General features: G+C 42.0%; 2 protein-coding genes across 2 annotated transcripts; both read right to left on the reverse strand.

Moving 5' to 3' along the window:
* Positions 1-989: 989 nt before the first annotated feature.
* Positions 990-8,599, reverse strand: LOC103777670 (high affinity choline transporter 1-like). Its single transcript, XM_008945231.1, has 8 exons — positions 8,422-8,599; positions 7,206-7,319; positions 5,464-5,619; positions 4,877-5,025; positions 4,227-4,370; positions 3,044-3,197; positions 1,931-2,148; positions 990-1,505 (listed from the first exon to the last, which is right to left on the reverse strand). Exons 1-8 carry the CDS (start codon positions 8,597-8,599, stop codon positions 990-992), a joined length of 1,629 nt encoding a protein of 542 aa, XP_008943479.1.
* A 6,332-nt stretch (positions 8,600-14,931) lies between these two features.
* LOC103777668 (transmembrane 4 L6 family member 1-like) lies at positions 14,932-25,548 on the reverse strand. The gene is made up of 5 exons (XM_008945229.1): positions 25,374-25,548; positions 22,040-22,105; positions 16,412-16,557; positions 15,443-15,632; positions 14,932-14,952 (listed from the first exon to the last, which is right to left on the reverse strand). Exons 1-5 carry the CDS (start codon positions 25,542-25,544, stop codon positions 14,932-14,934), a joined length of 594 nt encoding a protein of 197 aa, XP_008943477.1. The 5' UTR covers positions 25,545-25,548.
* Positions 25,549-25,931: the final 383 nt, after the last annotated feature.

Here is a 25,931-nt window from a genome sequence, read left to right on the forward strand (position 1 = left end):
GATTTTGTATCCCTGCAGGCAGGTTCAGGGTCAGTTTCCAGCACCTTCCTGTCATCACAGTCCTCTCAGTTCTCACACAGCAGTTTGTGTATGTGTCCTACACCATGCCACCACTGTACTTGGCTAACACCTTCACACAAGTGATTTAACCAGATGTTTTAGAGAAGGCTCTTTCAAGAATCTCTCTGGCACCTCCATTTTTTCCAGCTTTTTGAGTTTTTGTAAGTAGCAGCTTTGTAAAACTGTCTTACCCAGTATTTAAGGGCTGTTGCTTCATCTTGCTCATCTGCTTTTGCCCTACCAGATCATAAGAGAGGGGATGTCCTCTCCTCAGCCATGTGGCAGCAGACTGGCTGTGTGGCCTGAGACTGCAGCTGGGAACAAGCATATGCAAATGTTTTTGCAGTATCAAGGAAAGCTTTGTACAGCTTTTTGTAAATACAAAGAATGCTGTGGAACTGATGTTACTGCTGGACTCCTGTGGTGGTTGCCCTGCATTCAGTGATCTGTGGTTTTGTGCATTTGATGCGCTCCGCAGAGGTGGTTATGCCAAAATTCTAGCTGTTACAATGGGAACAGGTTTGCTCACCCTTTTGTTTTTAGATCAAGAACATCCACTCTGTTAAACAATAATTTGTCTCCTTTGTGGTGAGAAAATATGTGATTTGAGAATGCCATAAATGCTGGATCATGATTTATAGCCATGCTTTCGGGTGGGGTACTGGGGGCACCCTGAAGCAAACACTGCTGGTGCCTAAGGTGTCCCATGGTCACCACCACAAGGTTGTGCTTCATCACCACACGCCTTTAATCACAGCAGACTTGGAGCTCACACATTCTCCATGGATGAACAGAGTAGGTCTTTATTACTCTGCGAGGACTTTAAATAATTAATTACTAGAGAAAGCAAAGGGAAGTGTGATGCTGTTTGTGCCATACTCCTGATTGCTAATTGCACTGTGACCTTTCAGAGAAGGCCCCGCATTTAATCACTTCTCTTCTAGTGCAACTGTTGGTGAACCCATCTGTCTCTCCATCTGCTGCAGGGGGATGAGGTTGCTGGTTCCCCCCCTAATATTGCAAACATCCCACCTGCGGGGAAGGAGGTTTCTCTCAAGCAAAACCACAGCCAGGTATGAAACAGCCATGATTGTCCCCATGGTGAGAAGCATGGTGAATGTTTTAAAGGGGAAGAGCTGACTGTAGGTCCCATTCACCAGGGAGCAGGCTGAGTAGCAGATGACAGGAGGGATGCTCAGGGCAGGCTCCCCTGCCAGCAGCCTTAGGAGAAGCCCAACCACGAAGCCGGCAGCCGAGCCATAGGTGTTGGTGCTGGGAGCAAAGAGTGCACAGCAGAGCTGGGGGAAGAGCAGGGCGTACACCAGCTCCCCGCTGAGGAACCAGAGGTCATAGACAGAGTTAGAGTAAAAAGCCAGACCAGCAGCCCCGGCCCCAAACACCAGCATGGAGGTCCTCATGGCCCATAAGACCTCCATCTCCGTAGCCTGTAAAACAGAGGTTGTAACATTATGGACGTGGTGTTTACGGTGTGGTGACGAGCACTGCGCTGCCCTGGGCTACTTCTCACTACACCCTCGCTGCTTTCAGTCACTGCTTGCCACCACCAGCCCAAGGCACCCCTGGAGATGGAGCTGCCCTCTGTCATTTTAAGGATCATGGTTTTCTGCTGTTTCTATTAATGCCCTAGTCCAAATTTTATACCAGTCATTTTATAAAGAGCAAAGCTCACCAGAGTGGGTATTGGTATCACTACCAAGCTTATGAACAGCCCTGACCTATGTTTGAGGCTCTAGCTTTAGAACTCGGAAGACACCTCTAATTCACAGACCACATAGACTGGATTTGAAATGGTCTTGAAACAAAAGCATCCTTCCTGACACCAAACCTACTGAATGCTGTAACCAAGTACCTTTTTCCTCAGGATTTTCCTGTAGATGTTGTGAGCAAACATGGAGCCAGCGGAGAGAAGAGCTGAATCTGCAGAAGACATTGCAGCAGCAGCGATGGCTCCCAAGCCAGCAATGGAGATGTATGCTGGGCAAAGACAATGCAAAACAAGTGGCAATATCATTGCTGATTCCCCTCTGTCGAGTGGACTTGGAAGACCATAGCTCGTCTGGTTCCAGTCTTTAAAAAAAAAAAACAAACAAACAAGGAAAAGTCATAACAAACCCTTCATTGGCATTTCTGCTGCCCTTGAAGCTGCTTTTCCACAGGGACCTGTCACAGCAGGGCTAAGGACTGACACACATCCAGTACATTAGGACTGGGATTAATTTTTTGGATTCTCTTATGATCTCTTGTGATTCCACTTAGCATGCTGCAGCTCTCACTAAATCAAAGATTTTTCGTTTCCCCAGTAACATCTATAGAAATAGCTGTGCTTCATGTATTTCCAGAACTGGGACAGTTAAAGACCAACCTTGTACAGCTTGCTCATCAGAAGGCAGTTTTGCTTTGATATCCCTAGTGACAGATGAATTAATGCCTTCAATGGATTTCTTTAAATGTTTGGTGATCTTGCTGCTCTTTAACCCTTGCTCCCAGCCAACACAGGACTGATCCCCTGGGGCTGGGGCTTTAAGTTTACAGGAATGAACTTCTTGATTCCTTCAAGTGAGCATTCTTCAGAATCTTACTAACAATCTGTAGTCTTACATGCAGGGTCTTACATGCAGGAGGCGTTAACAGAAGCAAGCATAAGATTTCTTGGAGAGTAGTATACAGGGTTTTACAGGGTCTGTCGTCATCTTTCCTCAACACAATGTCTATAAAAAGCCATTTCATCATAATGATCCAGCTTTACACATGTCTTGGGGCCTTCTAAATGTCTCTAGGTAGTTGTTCACTGAATCTCAGAGGATTACACATTTCTGGTACCATCCACCTAGCTTAGTGGCCAGGGCTGTGTTTTTGGGGACACAGGACCAGGTTATTTGAAGTATAATCAGGATTTTGTTGGATCCTGTTTGAATCACCTTTGACAAAAACATGTTCATTATTCAAAGACAACGAATTTTACCTGTTGATGCTGCAACTGCACCAATGAGCACAGAGGGGATGGCCATTGAAAAGCACCCAAGTCCAGAGAGGTACGAGATGAGCCTTCCCTGTTCTGGTGAGGCAGCAGAGAGCACTCTTTGGAAGTAAGTTTGCCATGGGATGCTACCAAGCACCTGAAACATTCAGATGTTACCATTGTTACCCACCAGGCTACTGGATACTGTAGGACATCATCCATCCCTTCATCCATCCATTCATCCATCCATGCACCCACCCATCCAGATGGATGATAATGTTTACTGTTATAAATGTCTCATTTCTAATGCATAAATATTACACAGCTTTAACTATTGAGGATGATATTTCTGAAGGCTGAAGGTGTCCTTTTACTTGGTTTTCATTGTGATGGGTATGAAATTTTGGTCAAAACAGGTTAGTGGTTTGACAGGCTGAGAAAGCTGGAAAATGGTTGCTTGGCATAGTGAAACAGAAGAAGGAAAATAGAAGTTTTTCAAGAATGCAACTTTTTTTTTTTTTAAAAAAACTAACTGAAATTAGCTATACTATAATCTAAAATTAAAAATAAAATCACCATTTTCACTTTCTTAGCAGACAGATTTCATCAGATAAAATCTGAAGACTATATTCTCACCAAGCACACTCAAGTTTCTCTATGTCCCTATTACATATCTAGCAAGAGCGTAACAACTTCCAGTAGTTTTGGCTATATTGGTATCTCAAAAGTTGAGTTGTGCAGTGGAGCCAATGGCACCATACTTGCTGATGACCTGCAATTGCATAATTTTAATGTTTTGTTTTCAAATAGAGGGAATTCTACATAATTATGTTTAAATCACTCTACTTAGGATGCAACACCAACCTCTCAAAAGGTAGGAAATACCTCATTTAGGTGCCAGGAGTGGAACTAGTTGCCTGCATGGTTTTACTGAAGAGTTACATTCATTCATGTGAGTAAAGAAAGGAGTGTTTCTACTGCTCCTTTTCTTCTCATAGATGAGCCACAGATCTCTTTCGTCCATTCTGTGTGTTGCAGAGTAGCTGAGAGAAGGTTTTACACATCATCTTCTGTAAATCCATGTGGGCAACACAGGGTTCCTGGTTGGAAGAACTCAGAAGCTTCCCTGCAGAAAGTCCCCACACAATCCCTTCTCCCAACCACCTGTCCAAGAAATACTCCATACCAGGTAGAAGAAATCATCCAGCCACCTTCCAAGATACTGTTTTTCTATCCTCCCAATCCAAGGGTCTTGGTAAAATTGTTGAGTTGCAGTGTAATAAATACTTTCTGTTGCAGAGTTAACCAGGATGAATGGGACACAGATCCACTAGGATAGAAATGGAAATAGTTAACCATCTCCCCAGGGTCCTTGTTCTTGGAAAATCTATTCAGATATTGAAATTAAGGTACATGTAGAACACACAGTTACACAAAATTAAACCCAGACTAAGAGTGTCCCTTCCTGCCCCTTTGTGGCTCTAAGTTTGCTGTTTCTGGTTCATGGCATTATCAAGAACATGAGTCTGTAATTCAAGTCAATTGTTGCCTTCAGTACACAGATCCTTCTTTCTTTTCCAGACAAGATTGTTCTGGACAAGTTCTGCAGACCTTATTTCTGAGAAGCCACATCCACCTAGCAAGGCAAATAGCTTGTGTGAGAGCTGTCTGAAATGCATGAGAACTAAGCTGTTTCAGGTCACCTGTTCTGAAGAGGAGTTTTAGGGCAAGGGCCAGTGCTGGTGGAGTTAGTTTTTGGTCTGAGATATACTGAAAAGAAGAGCAGGATTTTTTTTCCCTTAGGAAACTGGTGATGAAGAAATGCACAGGACTTGCCAGACTGAGGGTGATGAAAATGAGCTGGATGACATCTGTGTATGCCACAGAGTAGAGGCCTCCCAGTAGAGTGTAGAGGATGACAGTGCATGCTGAGATGATGACAGCCAAAGAGCCTCCAATATCCAAGATGACCCTCATTGTTGCTCCTGCAGGCAAGGACAGTGATCAAGTATTTAAAGACAGATTTCGTACAGAAAAAATAAGGATATGCTATTCCCTTGATGCCAGCACACCACACTGTATGAGAAGCACACTGTCTACAGAGAGTGAGCAGAGTGAAGACTCAGGAGTGCCTGTGCTCTTGCTGCTATCTTACAACATGGCTTTTGATTAGTCACTTTGCCTTGCTACATCTGCTCTCCCACAGGCCAGACTTCTCTATCATAATATTCATGATTATATACTACTGTCATTTGTTTTAAACCTACAAATGTTGTTTTCCAGAAATGAGGAAATCTTGTGTTTTTCTCATGAAAGGAGAATGAAGCACAACATTCCACAGCTTAGTCCAACACAATTCCCAAGTGTGTGTTATACTCTGATAATTGTGCCAGATGACATTTAACAAATATAACAGCATTTACCCAGAGATGCCAGGATAGCTGCAAACCAGAACACCTCTCCTAACAGTGGTGGAATGAAGAGTAAGCTTCCCATCACGTTCCCATAAGTTTCTTGGAGGGGATCCATCACTGTCACATAGTTCTTGGATCTCATTGGATTTACAAAGAAGAAACCACCTGTCAAAAGTGATGATATTTTGGTAGACTTTTGCATGTATTATATTCCAGGGGGAAAAAAAAAAAAGTTAAGAATACTATGATATTTGAGTATCAGACCAGCATATTGAGTGTGGAATTTGTACATAATGGGCCCTAGAGAATGGTGCAGCCAACCAGACACCAGGCCTCAATTTAATTGCCTAAATGTGGGGTTTCATTCATCTGAGAGGTCCCAGATTATAAAGGACATCTGCTTACAGCTGACAGATATGACCGTCCACTTTCATCAGACCTGCATCTTTTTGGAGTGGCCACTGGAGGCCAAGTAGAGTCACCTAGGCCATCCTAAACTGTGTAAGATACCTGTGTGACTGTAACAGGAGCTTAGCTCAGAGGACACACATATAGCCTCCTCTCCATCTCCACTGACCTACAAATCTGAGATACAAAGTGTTCTGAAATGCTTCCTGTGGAAAATGTCAGCAAGCACAGTGAGGCATTAACTCATATTTGGCTAAAATGAGACACAGTTTTGTCCTTGACAATTTCATGCAACATGTTGATATAAATTCATTTTCTGGTTACATTTTATTATGGTGGCTTCATTGTCTCTTCCCAGAACTATATTGTTTTAATCTCTGCATTGAGCTGAGTCTAAATATTTCATTTAAATATTTGACTTCAGATGTGCAGCTGTTTCATTAAAACCAAAGAATACGTATTGTGCCTAACCCTGAAGCCAACAGGACTGCTTGTCTGGGCACTACTGGCCTGAGTGCAGAGTGCAGGATCAGACCTGCAGTCCTCAATTTCATTAGTAAGAATTACTCACACAGAAGCGCTGGCAGTACCTTTCCAAGCCTGATTCATATTCACGTCAATTGGACTATTTTCTATGACTTGAGAATAAAGGTTATTGTTCTTTTAGAAATTCCTGTGCAAGGTCTTCTTGCTTTAATCGTCCTATGTCCCTAGAGATTTGTGGTAAAAGTCAGTGTGAACTGGAAAAAACTTCGGTCTTTTCAAGACAGCTGAAACTCAGTGTGAGTCAAATAATTCTTAGAGTTAGAAATGACAACTTCAGTATAGAACATTGAAAACTTAGCTTAGTTTTAGAAATAGTGACCATCTGTAAAGTAGGATAAGCTGGATGCACTACAAATTCATCCTACTGAGGATCATCTTCTGAAGCTACTCAGAAAAATGCATTTCAGTGGAAAAATCAAGATAGTATTATTTTGTCACACAGAAATTTCAAAGCAAAAATTAAAAGGATATCAATTCTCTCAATAGTCTGTGAAAAAAAGAAACTATGACAAAATAAGCAATATGCACATAACCAAATGCTTCTAAAGTTCTCAGATAGGATTTTTGTCCTATAAATTTCTCCAAGCAGAAAAAACTCTAGAATAGCTCCAAGCTACCCTGATTTCTTACATTTCAGTTTAGAGGACAGCGTTATAAATGCTTAATCTGGATCTATGTGAGACTGAAGAAACTAAATCACCTTTAAAATCTACTCTATACTTCATTATACATCTTAATATACTCATATGATTTCTTTTTTTTTAAGGTTATGTGTCCTGATTGCATGAAATATTTACCAATAACAAGGGACAAGGCAAATCCCATGGGCGCCTGGACCCACAACAGTCCTTTTGAAGGCAGGTAGACAATTTCAGCTGTGCCATTGATATATGCTCCTCCAACCCAGGTGGCTGTAAACAGGGAAGATGTAAAGGTAAGAGTTCTGATACATATTCTTAACTGGTCTTGTAGAACACTCTGAGAGCTTGTGTAGCTTTTTTTCATACAAATAGTTAATCATACTTCTATTTCCTTCATGACATTTTCTCCCATAGTGAGATATGCTGCTGATTATAGGTAACAGTATTAGAATCCCACCCAGAAACATTTCCCAGGTCAAGAATTAATATCTATGTGTGCGTGGAAAAATTCAGTGTTTAAACATTTAGAGGCAATTTGAATATGCTAATTTTTAATTTCATTTTTTCTCTTTGGAAGACTTTTGCTAGAGCAAACATAGTTGCCTTTGTTATTCTGCTGTGATTGATAGAGCATCCTTCATAAGCACCATTTATACAGTCTAAGAAAACAGGCATTGAGAAAAATAAATGCAAGCAGATACTGCAGTCAGAATACAGACCTACAACATGGGTTTAAGAGTCCTAGCCAGGCAAATACCACTTGGGGAAGCCTTCACAAAAAAATGGGTCAGGGAAGCAAATTTCAGATGATGCCAGGCAGCAAGGAGAGAAAAGGGAAATGGAGGGGGGAAAAAAGTGGGGAGAAAAGCAGCAGCCAGGGGGGAAACATTTTCTTTTTTAGGAGAGAGCCCATTGCTTGCCTTGAGTAGCAACTTATTCCACACAGAGATGGATTGTTTCAGGACTAAAATTCTTCTTTTATGCTGGATAACAGAAACTTGTTCAAGATTAAGACCACAGTCCTCCTTAATCAAAAGTGTCATATTTTCAGTCACACCTAAATTAAAGTCTTTAACTTTAAAGTTCGTATTTCAAGCACTCTTAAATTAGTCTTTAACTCTTAACTAAACTCTTAAATTAATCTCTTTAATTTAAAAGAATTTACATAAACATCAGGTTTTGCTCAGCATGAAGAGGTTTGGAAGAATCCATCACAAAATGATTCATGAAACCATAGTCCTTTAAAGCCACACTTATGTGAAATCTGCCCCGACATTAAAGGAGTTCACTTGCTTTGAAAGAAATGTCTCCCAGATCTATATAATCCATGAGTTTTAAGAAGGATTTTTAAAAGTCATTTGAGAAAACTTACCTGTTGCAGTAAACAATCCAATGAAAACATTTATATTCCTGCCTCCAACTATGGCCATTTCAGTTGGATTTCTGTTCTGCTGGTCCTTTTTGCTTTTCCGAGAAGCCCAAATTCCGATAGCTAGAGTTAATGTAAAAAACACACCCAAAGATACTAAGCCTGGTATATTTAGAGCCATTTTCTGTTGCTTAATTTAGATAATCAAGAGGAATAATGGCTTGATGATAATATTCTTTGATTGTGTCCACAATCAGAAAAAAAATAGGAAAAAAAAAAAACAAACAGAAAAAAATAGTGCTGCCTTATAAAGAAACTAAGTATTAATTTACAGTATTTTTGTAAGGAAAGAAGCTTTATGAAACTGAGCCATAAACTCAGAAGTCTCGAGTACTAGATGCAGGTTCTCTGTCTTTGGAAGACTACTGGCAATTCTTCTGTCTTCCTTTCTTTAAAAGATATCCAGTCTTATTTTTTGTGAAAAGCAAAGGATAAGAGAATAGTAATTGGTGCTGATAAGGGCAGTGGAGCATTTATGTGAGGGATAATACTAGCTTGCCTTAAAGGAGGGGGAATGTTATATTTTGTCTGGTATGCAATGGTATGAAAATAATCTGTATTTCTCTAGGTCCTAGGCACAAGGCTAACAGGGAAGATAGGGCTAAGAATTTGTCTGTTCAAAGTTGACGAAGGTTGGACTTGATGATCCTAGAGGTCCTTTCAAACCATAGTGATTCTATGATTCTATGACTGAATGAAACACACAATAATCATCAAAATAATCCTAGGAAGCAGTAGAAGATTTACCACTGACCAGCCCAAGGAGCTTCATGCTGACATTCAAAGCGAGCACATTAGCATTTCACTGCTGGAAACAGGCAGGAGAGCAAGGTGTTGTTAGACTCTACTACTAAACTATAGGAAAGATATAGACCTTTACAGACTTTGTGAAGCTCCCTTTAAACTGACGTAATTCTGGGAAAATCTCATGCATACATTAATGAAGTAAGTTGGTTACATTTATTATAGTGTTGCTATACCAATATCTTTTTAGTTGCTCTGTGAATCTTTTTGATCTGTTCAGGTATGATTCTTCAGAACCAATACGATGTAAAAACTGCCCTATTTATGGCACTTGTTTGTCGTTCCTGGATGCTTGCATTCATCTGTGGAGCAGGTAACGCCTTTCCACATGGAAATCACAGATTTTTAATCACAGATGAATTCTGAGCAGGAATTCAGAAGCTCAAGTCTTTAGGAAGGGTTTCTCCAGTGTGCAGTCTCCTGTGGACAGCCAGGAGTAGCTGTGCATGGAAATGACAGTGGCACGGGTTAAGCATGTCTCATGGGCAGAGCATGGTAGGAACACACAGGTGGTAGCTGTGGAAAGAAGAGTGGGGAAGTGCAGGAAACCCATATTTTCTGTGGTAACTCTCTGTACAAGGGAAAATGAAGTTTTTGGTAAGTTATGCAGTGATCTATAAGGAGCATAAAAAAAAAAAAAAAAAGAAAATTACCAAAGATGAAAAAAAAAAAAACAAGAACCAGATGGTTAACCTACCTTAAGAGAAATATTCCTTTATGTTTATACTCTAATATTATTTTGCTGAGAGGTTTTAACTTTGTCCCAATTATTTCTGTGCAAAAAGGGACACTGTGCACTTTTAAGGCACATCTTCTGAGTGGTAATTACAGACACTCCCTTTAATCTTAATTGCACCTGCTACAAAGTTGTAGAAATTGCAGCTGGCAGTAGCCATGAAGACACTGGTTTCTCTGAGCTGTCTTCTTTGCTCCAAGCAGGACGTTTCAAAAACTTTTAAAACGCTATTTACACACAGACACACATTAAGCTTTTCTTCTGTGAACAAATGTTCTGCAGCATATTTCCTAGATACGAGCAAAAAAGTTGAAGGTGCATGTGGCTGGGTCTCAGCCCACTCTGCAGCCAGGCACTCCTGGGAAGAAACACCTGGCAATGCATCCTTCACATGAGGGTCAACCAAATCCAGCAAATCCAACAAATCTTGCATTTGTTCTTTGGCATCTGCAGAGAACATCTGGATTGATTCTTTTTTTATCATCTCTTGGGAAAAAAAAAAAAGTATGACAAGCGTAAAAATCTGCAGGGAGGCTTCATTCAAAGATCCAGAGGGGTGGATGGTAGATGTAGTAGGACAAAATGTAAGTGAAAACATTACATGGTGGGATGAAAAGAGACTTAGAGATAAAGTATGTGTGAGGTAGTTCATCTGAAACTGGAGTGGTTTGGATAATAGACAATGCATGGAAGGACTGTAAAAGCATGAGTTTATACCAACAAGAGTCAGTGGATAAGGAATTGGCTGTGTGGCTGCACTCAAAGATTTGTGGTAAATGGCCTGATGCCCAAATGGAGACCAGTGATGAGTGGTGTTCCTCAGAGATCAGTACTGGGACTGGTGTTGTTTAACACCTTTGTCAGTGACATGGACTGGGTATTGAGTGCACCCTCAGCAAGTTTGCTGACGACACCAAGCTGTGTGGTGTGGCTGGCACGCTGGAGGGAAGGGAGGCCATCCAGAGGGACCTGGACAGGCTGGAGGGGTGGGCACAAGCCAACCTCATGAGGTTCAACAAGGCCAAGTGCAAGGTCCTGCACCTGGGTTGGGGCAATTCCAAGCACAAATAGAGGCTGGGCAGAGTAGGATTGAGAGTAGTCCTGAGGAGAAAGACTTCGGGGTGTTGGTTGATGAAAAGCTCAACGTAAGCCAACAACGTGTGAGTGCAGCCCAGGAAGCCCGGAAAACCAACTGTATCATGGGTTACATCAGAAGAAGCATGGCCAGCAGGCTGAGTCTCCCTTTTTACTCCACCATTGTGAGACCCCACCCGGAGTACTGTGTCCAGCTTTGGAGTCCCCAGCACAAGAAGGACATGGACCTGTTGGAACGGGTCCAGAGAAGGGCCACAAAGATGATCAGAGGGCTGGAACACCTCTCCTACAAGGACAGGCTGAGACACTTTGGGTTGTTCAGCCTGGAGAGGAGAAGGCTCTGGGGAGACCTCATTGTGGTCTTCCAGTACCTGGAGGGTGCCTACAGGAAAGCTGGGGAGGGACTTTTCATAAGGGCTTGTAGTGATAGGACAAGGGATAATGGGTTCAAACTTGGAAAGGGTAGATTTAGATTAGCTGTAAGGAAGAAGTTCTTCTCTATGAGGGTGATGAGACACAGGAAGAGGTTGCCCAGGGAAGTTGTTGTTGCTCCATCACTGGAGGTGTTCAAGACCAGGCTGGATGTGGCCTTGTGCAACCTGGTCTAGTGGAAGGGGTCCCTACCCATGGCAGGGGAGTTGGAGCTAGATGATCATTGCGGTCCCTTCCAACCTAAACCATTCTATGATCCCATGATTCTATGGTTCTGTGATTATGCTTGGGTGATCATTAATTATTTCAGATTGATAGGTAGGTAGGTAAGTAGGTGAGTAGATAGAATATAAATAGAGGTAGAGGGTGGATATAGAAGAATATTATGAGTTTCTTAGTTTTACTGAATTCTTCATGTGTACAATACATAAAACATTTCAGAGATAAAATATCTCTTTTTGTTTGTTAGGAGCTTTTTTCTGAAACAATTTTTTCAATTTTGGAAGAAAGCCCAATTTAAAATCTGTAATAATCCCGATTCTGAAACATAGGATTTTATCTTGTGTGAAGCCAACTCTGTCCAAATAAAAATTATTAACATTATGTAGCCATTTTATTTTTTTTGTTGAGGCCTTTTCCACCAGAACAGCCTTGGGTTGTAGGTCTTCTTGCAGTGCTTGGTGTGAGAAGCTTCCCTAGTTGCCATGTGCTGGTTGTCTCCTGGAGAAGACTCATGATACTTCTGAGAGCTCAGGCTTTGACTGATGTAAATGGTGGTTTTGGGGGCCCAGGAAACCATAAGCTGAAATTATTTCACCTCATTTTAGCCACCTTTATTTATGTTGGCTAAATGAATTTTTAGCATCTTTGTGTTTGCAAGAGACAGGTGTTTGCTTTGGTCACCCACACCTCAGTGTTTCTACCTCCATCTGAGATACTTGGGTCTCTAGACATCTGCAAATGGCTCTCAGGTGTGACAGAGGATGTGTGGGAGACCCTTGCCACTGGAGTGGCATCTGGAGGCTTAGCAGGATGCTTCACTGCACTTCAAGTGACACCTGTCTGGGGTGGACAACTGAATCTTGCCAATAGGCAATGACTCTCACCTTGCCTTAGGTATCTCTTTCAGGGCATGTTGGGGGATGGCTGCCTTCCCATGAAGTGTGTAGACTGATGCCCACCCCATAAAGGGCTCCTTTTTGGTGGTTCAAGTTAGACAGTTTAACTACTTTCTGGCTTATTCCATGTCAGTTCCTACTGGAGCAAGTTTGAAGTCAAAAGTCCATTAGGTCACACAAATTAGGCCACAAAATAACTTCATAATAACAATATTTAATATTTATGTACATCAGTGAGGCCAGTGACTGCACAGTTGGCAGGACAGAGGGTTCCTGCAGTGGAGTCCCCTCTGGCACACAGCCCAGGGCAGGACAGCCTTGAGCACGAGGATGGCATCAGTACAGTGTGTTTACTTTCCTGGTCATGTGTGCCAGTGGGAATCTCTCCCTCTCCCAGTCCTGGCACAACCCAAACTGGCTTTATCATGGAGAATAGTGTCAGGGAGACAAAACTAAAGGATGGGGACAGGGCTGATATTTAGGGTGTGTAAAGAGCTCATAGAGCCCCTTAGCAGATGAAGGAGTCTCTCTTGGTCTGGCCACCTGCTGAGTAGCCTTACTTCTAGCTGCCTCCTGGACTCTTCCTGGATGAATCAGTTGGCTTTATTTTGATGTCCACTTCATACGGTAGCACCGCTGACAATGAACATGAGTTTTTTAAGCCATCTGACAGGTTTGGATACACTGAGTCATGACTGCAAACTACAACAAGTCTTACCCTTTTTTTTTTTCTAAAGAAAGTACTTTTAAGTTTTATGGATCAAATTTCCTTCTTCTAGGGGTGAATCTAGATTCCCATGAAGTGTACATGTGCTCCCCATCTATTGCAACTGACATTTTCTTCCTCATTTTGTATAGAGGGGATATTCATACAAAGTATTCTGTGTGCTGCAATAGAGGACAGCACAAACAGCCATGTGTGTCTGCAGTAACTTACTCCCGTGCTACAGTGCAAATACATGAACAACTTTCGACTGAGAAAACATAAATGTCTCTCTTTGAAAAATAGACTCTAAATCCTTTCAATGTATTCAGATTTTCATAACTGCATAGATGCATTCATGATGGATAAAGATTATCTTACAGTTTAGCTGACTTAGGGAAGTCAGTGGTGTGTCCAAGAATTAACCTTTGAGGAAGACACTGAAATGATGAGGTTTCTGAAATTTGCCAGTCATGGACTTTAGCATCAAAGGCTTGATCTTGAGTGATGATGGAGAATAATGCAGTTCCTGGTTGGGATTACTGTTGCTGTAGCACTAAGGCTGATGCAATTTGTTGCTTTTCAGATTATATCTCTTATTCATTACTAAGCTGCACATAATTACTACCTTTATCAATTTAATCTTCATCTTTGCCAGTTAATTGATTTGTTCGTGTGATCTATTCTAGACCAGCCTTACAGATCTGTGTGGAAGTTTGTGAAATTCCTATGCAGTCTCATGAGGGCAAAATTTGTGGTGAGATTCTCCACTGTTTATTAAACCAGACATTGTTAAGGTCTTGCTCCAAACCCTACTGTCTACACTGACCCAATGCCACTCCAGGGCTATCACATCTCTCAGATGCTCACAAAGAACTGGTTTGGAAGAGCACTGGACTTTGTCAAACATGACAGCAAGCTACCAACTGAGCACAAGAAGATTTGGCTCCAGGGTGGCTGAAGAAGGCTGAAAACTGTGTGCTTCAGTTGCCTTTGCAGTGTCACAAATGCTGCTCGATATATTCTCTGCACATCCTAATTTAAATCTGGGAGTGCCTGTGCAGTAAATTAATAGGAAGAGATGTGTGAGCTCAAGGTGGGATTTGAAGGGGAAGGGAGGTTGTTTACATCCAATCAGAGTGCCTGTTTCGTGCAGCTGATAAATGCATGCATTAACAACAGTTCATTCTCCCATAGACAGAAAAGAACAAGTGATGAGCTTGAATCCGGGGACTTTTGTGTTTTATGCACAATTACAGCAGTCAGGACCCGACAGACTGGTAGTTTTGCCAATATCTGAGATTTAGCAGGAATATTTAGAGAGATGAAAATGTGAAGTCTAAGATCTAGTCTTAGATCTAGATTAGATTAGATGGAGTCTAGATCTAAATGATCTAGTCTTTTTCCACATGCCTTTTTTTATAAAAAAATTCAGTTTTCGCCATAAAACTCCTGAACATCTTGGGCTTTCTTTGTCATCCTGTTATAAGTACAGCACAGTGCACTATACTTATTGCATGTGTATTGGTAGCTCGGGGTTTGTCCTGGCATTCCCTGCAGGTCGTTCACATTCCAGAAATATTTGTCTGAAAAACAATGAATGAAAGCAGATTAATTAATATTCCAAAGGAACATCAGATTTACTGCAAGCATCTTGTACAATGAAAATAAACAGGCAAAAGGAGGCAATGGTGATAAATGAAATCTGGAAGAGGTTTTCTTCAGTGTTGTAAAATGACATTTTTGCTACTGGTGACCACCTAAAATCACCTCTACTTCTCATCTCTCATTTACAGATGCTGAGGTATCATTACACTTTATCAAAAAGGCTTTTTTGAAAGGAACACAACCACACAGCTGAGTATATCAACACATCACACTGCCCTGCTGTTTTGTAATATCTGAGGATCGGGTTATCCCTGACTACAATGTGAGGGCAAGAGACAGTGTGCAAATGTGTCTGTACTGCCTCAGCTTCCTGCAGGAGCTCATTCAGATCATGTACCACTTCCAGATCCTGGAAAATAAAGCTGGGAAAAGTGTAAAGTGCTCTGAAACCTTTTACTGCATACCAACCTTTCTTCTTCTCCTCATACATGTACCACATACGAAGCTGGTAAGTCCATTGATGACTTGAATAAAACAAAGAATAGCTTCAATCACACCAATAACCAGGAGAACAGAGAAAAGGACGACATTCCAAAGGATGATGTTTTCAGGTTCTTTGCAAATGCTCCATGTTGTCTGATTGAACAAATAATTGTCTCTGTGATAGAGAAAAATAATCAGCAATGTGTTAGCAAATAAAAATTTGACAATGCTCCCTGTTTTCTGGCATTACATTTTCTGAACTTGATTGCACAAAGTGAGTCTCCAATTCTACTATAATTGGTAAAAGCTGGTGATTCTCTTCAGAATTGCCTTTGCAGAGGTGCAGTTGATGATGAGGGAAGAGAGCCGTATCTATACTTTTTTGCATGCACAAAAATCTCCCTTTTGTTTTATGGCAGTGGTAATAGCTAAAAAGAAAGGTGCCCAATTGTTTTAAAATGTGTCACCATATTCTCCATTCCTCCTTTAGTATCTCAGCCCAGTCCATCTGTCATCTCTAAATCTGGCTTGAAGAACGTGGTTGCCAAAGTTAACTTTAAAGAGTTAGAGAAGATTTTTGCTCTGCTTTTCAGAAGTAGGTAGAGTAGACTCAATTCATGATGATCTAACAGATTAGTGTGACATACTTATCACACATTTCCTTTTGACTTTGGTGGGGATCACAGCTCAGCTGCCTTTTGAAAGTGTGGTGCAACTTATGCACAAGGGGCAGCTGACAAGCACAACAGAAGAAATAGGCAGTTTGGCCAAAGATGATCCTTGGTCAAAGAGCTGACAAGTTGGAACATGCTGGCTCAGAGAAATATGAACTTAGTTGTAGACCAAGTGGACCATCATTTCGCTTTGGAAAAAATTCAGCTTTGTTATAAAAAGATATGTGTGTGTATGAGATTAGGGAAAACAAAGTTTGAGGAGCCTGTGAGTCATACTCACTCCAGAGTGTCGTTCCTGAAAGGGTAAAGGTATTCTCCATCACCAGTGTCACACAGGGGACCCCCAATCAGCCCCAGCGAGGAGATGACTGCACAATATGCTCCTCCCACGAATCCCAGGACAGCCAGGGCCACTGACAGCAGCATCTGAAAAGGGAAAGACCTTCAACATCACATGCATAGAGACATTGAGTAGCATGGAAAGCTTGCACTGAACGAGAAGGAATTATCTTTATCTGCTTCTTACTATGTGCTGAAACTCATAATAACAGTACGATACTCGTGGGAATAAAAGATAATTGATTTTTTCCAACTGTTACAGCTATCCTAATGTTAAAGGATTTCAGAATGTATTTGTTTTGCTTTTAAAAGTGGGCAAGCCCAGGGCTTTAATTATTCATATTTTTGTAGTTGACCAATCAAGTATGAAAAATCTGATGGTCTTCTGTCAAAAAGTCAATATGAAGCCAGTACTGGCTTGATGTGGTTCATATCATGAGGTGCCTTAGCATTGCCACCTCATCACCAAGAGCAATTTTCACATCCCTTGTACCAGCAGAAATTAACAAGAAACTATTGAAGCAGATATGAAAGCAGCAAAAGATGCATTAGGTGGTTTTGCTAATTGATGAGGAATGCCAAAGAGCCTTTCTTATTGCTGCTTTCCTTCAGTTTGCAACAGTATGACGTGGTTACCACTGCTCATGTTGAAAAATCTAATTGTGCTGAATGTGGCAACGAAAGAGCAGGGACTTTGAGTTGTATGTAATGCACCTGTACGTTCTACATTGGCCACTCCCACTCTGTTTTGGGGTAGTTTTCTATTAGTGGATAGTTACATCTAGTGCTGTTTGTATATAGAAACAAGAATCTCAGGCTGGTGCTACTGGTGTTTTATGTGGGATAGGCTTCCCACTAGTCCTGTTACGAGTCCCTGCCAGAGGTTGTTCACAACTGTGCCAAGAAGGAGAAGACTGACAGAGCCAGGGGAAGACCTGGACCAGGGGTAAGGCAGCAAGACTGCCTTGGCGTCAGGGCAGAGGCATGGCTGAGGAAGCACACAGGAAACACTCCCATCTATGACTCCAGTTTGAAGCCAAACACCTCTGGCAATATTTCTTTGTTGCCAGCAAATACCAGGGAAATCTACTAGCCCATAAGGAAAGCAAAAAGCTCCTACTGCCAGCTACTCCACAGAACGTTCCATTACAGAGTCAAATGGAAACACTCACCATCCATGTTGCAGATTTGTGACATAGGCTTGAAAACTATTCACTATCCAAACGTGTTCAGGCTGGTGAATGCAGTTTTCAGCTTGCCAACTGATGACATTACTGCTCTCTGTACAACCCTGCATGCTGCCAGTGTGTGAACTGGCTCATTTTGTGTGTCCTTTTACCTCTAAAGCAATTCTTGAGTTAGAAGTTGCTGGGATTTCTCATGAGATTTATTTCATCACAACTGATTAATAACTCACAAAGCTGAACCCTCTTTTTGTCTTTTATCTGTTTGTTGGCTGAGTTGCCTCTTAGCAGAGTTTCACTGTCAGCAAATTGTACGTGGTTTAGTATAATGCCCCAGACCAAAGCAGTGCTGGGTTGTAGCTGACGCACTCTCTCAGAACAGGACCACCAGCCATGCCTCACGGTGAAGGTGAGTGACTGATACTCTGCCTGAAACTCCTGCCTACACTGAACCACTTCTCCCCAGCTATTTTCTAATTTACTTCACCTATGTATTCTGCACCTTGTTTGAAGGATCGTAATTATGCTATCGATTAATTTTAGCACAGCACAGCAATACAGGCATTCCAAAGACAATATTATAGAAATTGTCAAATAGTATTTTGCTGCTACTATGATTTATGATAGTGACTAGCACTAGTACTAACACTAGTAGTACCCATCAGTGCTATCTTTGGTGACTGTTCTTTTGACATGATTTTCTCATTTGAAGTCTGTTGGTTGTATGGCTAGCTTCATCTCATCTATTTCTTTTACTCTGCACATGTTTATATAGACAAAGACTACTTGCCATTCTAATGGGGGTCTGAAGTTGCTGCAGGGGTTAAATTTGCTCTCCTGGGCACTTTCTAGACACACAGTGGCATTTCCCCATTATGTCTACTCCACTGGATTCTTTTATGGAGTCTTGTCCCATATTTTAGCGAAACCAAACAATTTTATTAGTTATGGAATCATTTCAACCTTTCAGCATTTTCCCTAGCCGTACCAGCTTATTTTATCACTTGAAAAAATATTTTTTAATTTCCTTTTGTGTGTACCATCTTCATTTATCACGTTTTCTTTTTTTTTTTTTTTTAAATTCCTTATTTTTGTATTCAGTTGCAATGTGAGGTTGAAGCTAGGATGCTTGAGTTTGTTGAAATTAGTTTCCCATAGTGTTGGTCTGTTCCCTACCTCTTTCAAAGCTTTAGCTGAACATTTTTGCTGATTTTCTTTTAATGGTTTCTCTGCTTTACCCTTCACACAACTGGATTGTCTCTGGTGAGGTGATGAAGACTTTTAGCATTTATTCTTCAAGCGTTTGCGTCAGCTGCTGTGGTGAAGTTACCAAGTTCCTCCTGTCTCAGCTTGTGTTGCTCTTTATTGTTCTGGTTTTTGCTTCATGCACTTTTCTTTCTTCTCTGTTTCCTTCTCTGGATTTTTTTTTTTCTTTCCTTTCTTTTTTTTTTTTGTGGAATTAATATCCTGACTGGTTATCCAGCTATCTTTGCTTATCTAGGTTGGTTTGTCTGGAAAGCTGCCGTGGTTATTGTTCTCCTAGTAACTAACTCTTAAGGAAGGCTTAGAGAGAAATACTGGAGTATGTTTGCTGATGCAACAACAGAAGCTGTATTTTGGGGGTTTGTTTGTTTCCCCCTCATTGTGTCAGTGCAGTGGATTCTTTCAGATATGTACATGCTAAGCTGCATGACATGGAAGCTTTCTAAATATGTTGCTCTCCAAAATCATTACTCCATGATTCAAGGACAAGAAGCCACCTAGGTATGATCACAGGCAACCATTCAAAATGGATTAATGAGAAAACTTACTCAATGCAGCACATAATCACTGTGAACTGGGAAATTCAATAAGCTGAATAAAAGAATGAGAAATTTAATAATTATTATTACTGTTGTTGATACTTCAGCATCATGCAAAGGATATGGTGAAGTCTGAAACTATTAAACCAGGGATTGCAAAAAATATAATAGGATAGAGTCCCTACCCTGAGGAAAATGGCTGTGTTCTGGTTCAATAATTCTGAACATTATTAGCTCTTTAGCTTTTTTTTTTTTTTCTATGAAATGCAGTGCTGATTATTCAGTGTAAATTATAATTTTATACCTAATGTCCCCAAAGTAGGAAACTGGACAAACTAACCTTTGGATTACAGAGGCTCCTGAATAGCTCCTAAATAGTATGGGTGATTTCTCTGCTAGTCGGTAGAAGCCACCAAGACCTGGGGACTCTATATCATGTCCACCCAGACCGACCTTGAAAGGATCTCTGTCAGCCTGGGAAGTCACTGGCACCACGTGTGTTTGTACGAGTCCCAGGGCTCCTGTGTCTCACACCATACTCTGCCTTGGGCGTACAGCCCGTATGCTCAGGGCATCTGAGAAACCCTGCTGTGGGTGTCGGTGTGACTGCTCCCACTGTCCCTAAAGCAAAGTTTCCCTGAAGTTCCTTCTCCTGAAGAAACACATCATTAGCTTTCAGATCTCCCTGCAATACTCACCTCCTTTTGCATGCTTGGAAATCACTCCTGCACAGGAGCTGTACAGGGGAAATGGTTGTTTTTAATGCCGTTCATAAGCACATGCTCTTTCCTTATGTCCCTGTCTCATCTCTACATTGAGCTACAGTCTGTTTAAACCATGGAGTGACTTGTAGAGCTTCACCCCTTTCCACCTCAAAGAGGGGGCAACTCCCACAGTCCCACAAGAGCATTTTCAAAGATATACTGTTCTCACTGAGCTTATTTGCTAGTTTTGTGTGAGTAGATTCATGATCTGGCCATCAGCTAGCTCTCTCTATACAAATATTGCATCACATAACCGATCTACATTCTCATCAATGTCTGTTGCATTCCTCTATAAAAGCGAGTAAGAAAAAGGAGGAACAACTTGTAGGTAACCATTCAGTCATGAGAAGGTGTAGACAAGACAGCTGGCACCCATGTGCTGCTGCTAGGAATGGGTCAGACAGCAAAAGGGTGGTGGAGGGGAACGGAGAAGGGCTGGGGGTCTGCAGATGTGGGCTGCTGGGCAGCACTGTGCTACCACCCACGTCAGTGGGCTGGGGGCTTGAGCCCGGCCAGTCTGGGGAGCTTTGACTCCTAGCTCTGTAATTTTCAGTGCAGGGATGATGGGTGGTGAAAGCAGACCTGAGGTGCTGTGTGAACTGTGCTCTGTTCAGCTGGATTTCCCCTCATGACTTACCACATCCAGCAGTGCATGAGAACATCCACAGTACAGATGCTTTTCACCACCACTTTCATACACCACCCAAAATCAGGAGAAAGCAGCTGTCTCAGGCACTGGGTTCAGGGTGCATAGGCTCTGCGACTGGCCTACTTGGCCATCATTAGCATCCCCTCTGTACCTGTGACATTTGTCAAGATCAATTTAGTGACATGTCTCTTGGGATGTGCTTGCTGACATCCTAATGAAGAATGTTATTTTGGTATTATGAATTAAGTAAAACATCTTGAAGAGCTAAAGGTCTTCTCATGGATCAAACTAAATATTAATTGAAGAGTACAGAAGAGACATGCTTTATTGTATGAAAACTCTCTTTCCAGTCTGCTTATGGGAAGGATGTACACTAAAAAATCATGTTTAAATCAGTTTACTCTTGGTAATAATGATAGTCATGTGGAAGTCTGTGCTCAGGGCTTGAGGATTAACAGAGATGCCTGTATAACATGTTGCTTTATAATATTCTTAATTATCAAGGGAAAAAGTCTCTCTGGCCTTTCTCTGGAGGACAGAAAGCCCAAATTGCATTTGCACCTTTCATGTGCATAGTACTTGGGCAAATGTGTGCTATGTGTCAAATCATGGAGACCAGCCTCCAGGAAGCAGTGCTGGCTCCTCAGGGCCAGCCACAGCAGCTCAGGCTTTTAGCATGGGACTGCAGAGTAGGAGACCTATCTGCTCCTACATAGGTAAGCAAGGGTGAATCTGTGGAAAAGCAAATTGCCATGGAAGGTTATGGATGAAACAGGACCGGATGGAAGCAGAAGGAATAGGCAGCTATCTCAATCTTGCCTTGAGCAGAAGGAAGCTGGAGCTATGTTTTACTTGATGTGGGGTGAAGTGAAGTAGGTGTGTATCCCTCTGCCCTCAGCGTTGTGCTTAAATGCTCCAGCACCTGCCCTGGCTGAGTGTGATTTCCCTCATGGCAGTGGCTGCAATATCATAACATTCTTCTTGGCTAACTGGGCTCCCAGCCGCAGCCTAGGGACGCTGTAGATCAAGCTCCTCTTCAGCATTTCTCTGACATGGCTGTTGATGGTGGTGAGATGGTTTGTCATTGTACATCTCCACTTGCTGAGCAGCCATTTAAGAGCTATTGCACAAACCCTACAGTGCCATTTCAACATACAGATATGCACTTACCCCACATCTGTTAGCGCAACATCTCGCTCCGCCTGCTCCCAGCATCATGAATGCTGGCAAAATAACCTGTGAAGAAAGCACAAACCAAATAGGTGTGCAGTACTTCCTGGGATGGTTTTTAAAATCTAGGAGTGGGGGCATCATGTTCCTCAAATGCAAACCAACTTCTATCTCTTCTCTGTGGGTTACATCGGCTTAGATGTTGGTGCTTGCTGAAGAGTAACTCAGGAAGAAATGTGGGATTACAGCTGGAGATGGCTGGCAAGTTCCTGATACAGTATTTCTGACTACTGAAGCTACACTGCTTCTTTTCAGCAGGGTTTTCTTGTTTTGGTTTGTCTTTGGGTTTTTTTTCAGGACAAAATGTGTCAGTTTTGGGAAAATGGAATTTCTCCTCAGAAAAGATGCATCACTGGAGTAAGAATTATGTCGGTTCAAATCTTCTGAGCAACCTGCTCTGGCTTATAATTAGGAAATCAGTCTTAAACTTCCTGAAACACATCTGAGTTTGGTTCTTCATAATAAGCTTCTGAAAACCTACAAAATGGATTTTCTCAACAGAGAACTCCTATTTCTCACCAGCCTTCTCCATGGTGATTATCAGGTGGAGCAGGATTGATACAACGAAGTCAGTTAACTATCCATGTCTCAGGATATAACACCACCTTACAGAGGCACTCTGGAGATAGGAAAAGTTGCATTTAGTATGATAGAGGGCAAGAAAGCTTGTGTAGGTCTAGCTGTGCAGGCAGAGCACTCCTGCTGCCTTGCCTCCTTCCACCACTGCCTTTGTAGGTATCTCAGAGAAACACAAGAAAACAAGTATTTGAGAAAGTAGGAAATGGTCCCTATAAAGTTAATGAAAGAAGGAGAACCCTACAAACAAACAAAAGACATAAGAGCTGTATAAACAGGTTGACAAGATGTTGGAGAGATATTGCCCCATGTGTTGTAGAAACAGCAGAATATCCATGGTAAATGGAGTCTGGGCAATTTATATGGGTAGTGTGAATATCTCTGTTAGGCTGTATAGGAGACAGTTATGAAAACTGCTTAGATTTGTAGGGCCCTAAATATTTTTCAAAGGCTTTGGTCTCCATTGCGTTTCATGCATACCCCAGAGGCAGCCTCCTGTGTAGCTGCAGTGGTCTCTGTACTACAGCTGGAGGCTTGCACATGTAGACCATTGAAGTTAGAAAGACATTCCTCTTTCTGGCATGAAGTCAGCTCTTAAATAATCACAGGTGGTCTCCAAGGCAACCTCAGCCCTAGTGTGCCACTATCTAACACTCAGAAAGATAGCTAATACCTTTGCCCATCAAACCAACACTCCCTTTTTTCCTACAGGGCTGTCTTTCTTCTTTGGACATTTCCCATCTAAGCTGCAAACACTCTTTTGTCATCTATTAGCCTGGCTCACGGAGAAGGGTTTTCTTGGCAGCTTGCTTTTTATTTTTTTTTTTTTTCCCCCAGTGGCTGATTGCACCTACCCTTTGACATAGGAATGAGAATTTGCTAGATTTGGCTCCTGTCAGTAAAATGAGGGCTGCATGTGAGCCGTGGCTCAGTCAGGCATTTCCCAGTGTTGCACACAGGCTTTCCATCAGGGAAGATGTTACTATGACACAGCCTTCCTCAAATCACACCCTAGACTTTTGAAATAAGGAAATGGAGAAGTTTTCACGTCACACAAATTTCCATTAGAGAAGCAGCAGAGGAGGAAAGGGTGGGGCTGGCTGCTCAGCCAAGCAGTGTGCTGATGATCTAGGTATCCATTTACTGATGAAGTTCCCAGGTGGAGGCAGGTTTTCTGGCGCACAGAGCCAAGCCAGGTTGTTATGAAGTTTCCTCCACAGTCTAGAAGTTGTGTCCTGGTTACAGGGAGATTCTCCAAGGTCAAACAATCTATTGGCATGACTTCCCTTAATTTTCTTTGTGTGGAAACTGGGTGCATGGGGAACTGCTTTGCAGCCTGGTCTGTCCTCTCTGTGGAGTCAGCATATAGACTGGGCTCCAGTTGTGGGGCATTCTGCCCCTTGCTTAGCTCCCTGGGAGGCCCAGGAACTTGTCTTCATTTTTCCATGCTTCCAGCACCTGAAAATTGAGCTGATGATAATCCTTTCTTTCCCCTTCTCTTCACCTGTGGGCATTTGTAATGCTGTTTTCTGGAAAACATGTACGCTCAGCAGCATGGTTTGTAGATCAATAATTACTCTTAATGCTGTGTTTTGAAAGTCAATGCAATTTTTTCCTCCTCTCTCACTTACTATTCTCTTTTTTGATGTATGTGGTGCTGGCCACAGGCAAGTCTGTGTGGAAGTCTTAAAAGAAGGCACGTTTTCAGTGAGCCCATGACGCTCTTATGCTTAACGTCTGCCTTTCCTTTCATTGAACGCCAATGACTCCTGGGCTTGCAGTGATATGAATTTTCCACAGGTCTCTCATGTAGTTCCACTTTTTCCTTTAGGCTTCCTTCCACAAACTCATGCTTACGTCCAAGCTCAGCATTAGTAATAGGCTCAAGTGGCAGCTGGAAGAAGAAGCCAGCAAGCTGCTGGTGGAGAACAATTTATTGAATGCTCTTAGACTATGTTTCTGCTTTGGGAAATAGGAGTCTGAACCACTTGGGTGGATAATTGGAAGAGGGTAAAGGGAACAGGCTTTCTAATGAACTGGAAAGATCAGTATTCTCAAACGTGTTCCGTTCTGTTTACGGGTATTCACATAAACCCAATATTTCCTGACTGCTGGAATGGAACTGATTATAGAAAAGCACATGCAAACCATATCAAACCCAAAATGAGGTAGGTGGGTGTGTGGGAACACAGGGAGCATCTGGGATTTAAGTCATTTGCAACTCCATTTTGAGTGCTGACTGGGTCTTTAAAAGCAGCTACTGAAACATGTTTCAGTTTTGCCCTTAATGTTTTCTGTGAATTATGTGAGCACAAAATTGGCTAGGAGAGTAGCGAGAGGGTGCAGACAATAGTGAAAACACACCACCTCCGGCTTTGCTTTCACTCGTGGAGGATGAACACACATGTCACCCTTCTCTAGAGTGAGAAGTCAATCCTATTCATTTTTTGTGGCTTGGAGTCCTGATATTTATTTCAGGAATACCTTGTGTTCCTGTGATTAGGGACTTTTTCGGTTTCGAATGCACTTTTGCAGTCCTGTACCTAACTTCCCAGTTAAGCTGTTCACATGTTAAGGAAAAACATTTCTATGACTTTTGTGTTAACAGAGGTTTTCTTAGCCTTGAATTTAAAACAATACAAAACAAACCGAAGAAATAACAAAACCATCAGGTACAGTAGCAGCACTTCTCTCTTACCAGTATCCCTGCTCCCAGAATGCCATGGAAAAACCAGACCAGATCCGTTATCTCGCCGAGCTGCAGGACTCGTCCGTTGGGGAAGTACAGGAGGATGTTGGAGACTATGGCGCAAGCTGCCAGTGGGAACAGAGTGATCCCAATGCACTTGGAACATTTCCGCGTGCACATGGTGGCTCTCTGCTGAGGAAAGAGGCAGGGAAGGCTGGGTTACTGCAGCGCAGGGGGCACGGCATTTCAGCACTTTTCTTCAAAGAAAGAGGAATCAGTTTTGAAGCAAGAAATGCTCCAGTTAAGACATGTTGAGATAAACCTGTTCTACAAAGCCTGTTCCTTTCAGAAGCTTTATTTAAAATGGAATTATTTAAACCTGGAATGTTTAATTGAATTTATTTAACATTTCCAGGACTAAACAAGTGTTGGTATGAAATGAATGGAGAGTTTTATTTTAGTTGTTAATGGACAATTGTCTCTACACTGGGAGCATCAGTAACAGAACCATGGCTGCACAGACTGATACCATTGCTGGCAGACTTCATGGTGGGGCCAAAGACAGCC

This window comes from Merops nubicus, unplaced genomic scaffold (genome assembly GCF_000691845.1).
Source record: "Merops nubicus isolate BGI_N331 unplaced genomic scaffold, ASM69184v1 scaffold19638, whole genome shotgun sequence".
NCBI lineage: Eukaryota > Metazoa > Chordata > Aves > Coraciiformes > Meropidae > Merops > Merops nubicus.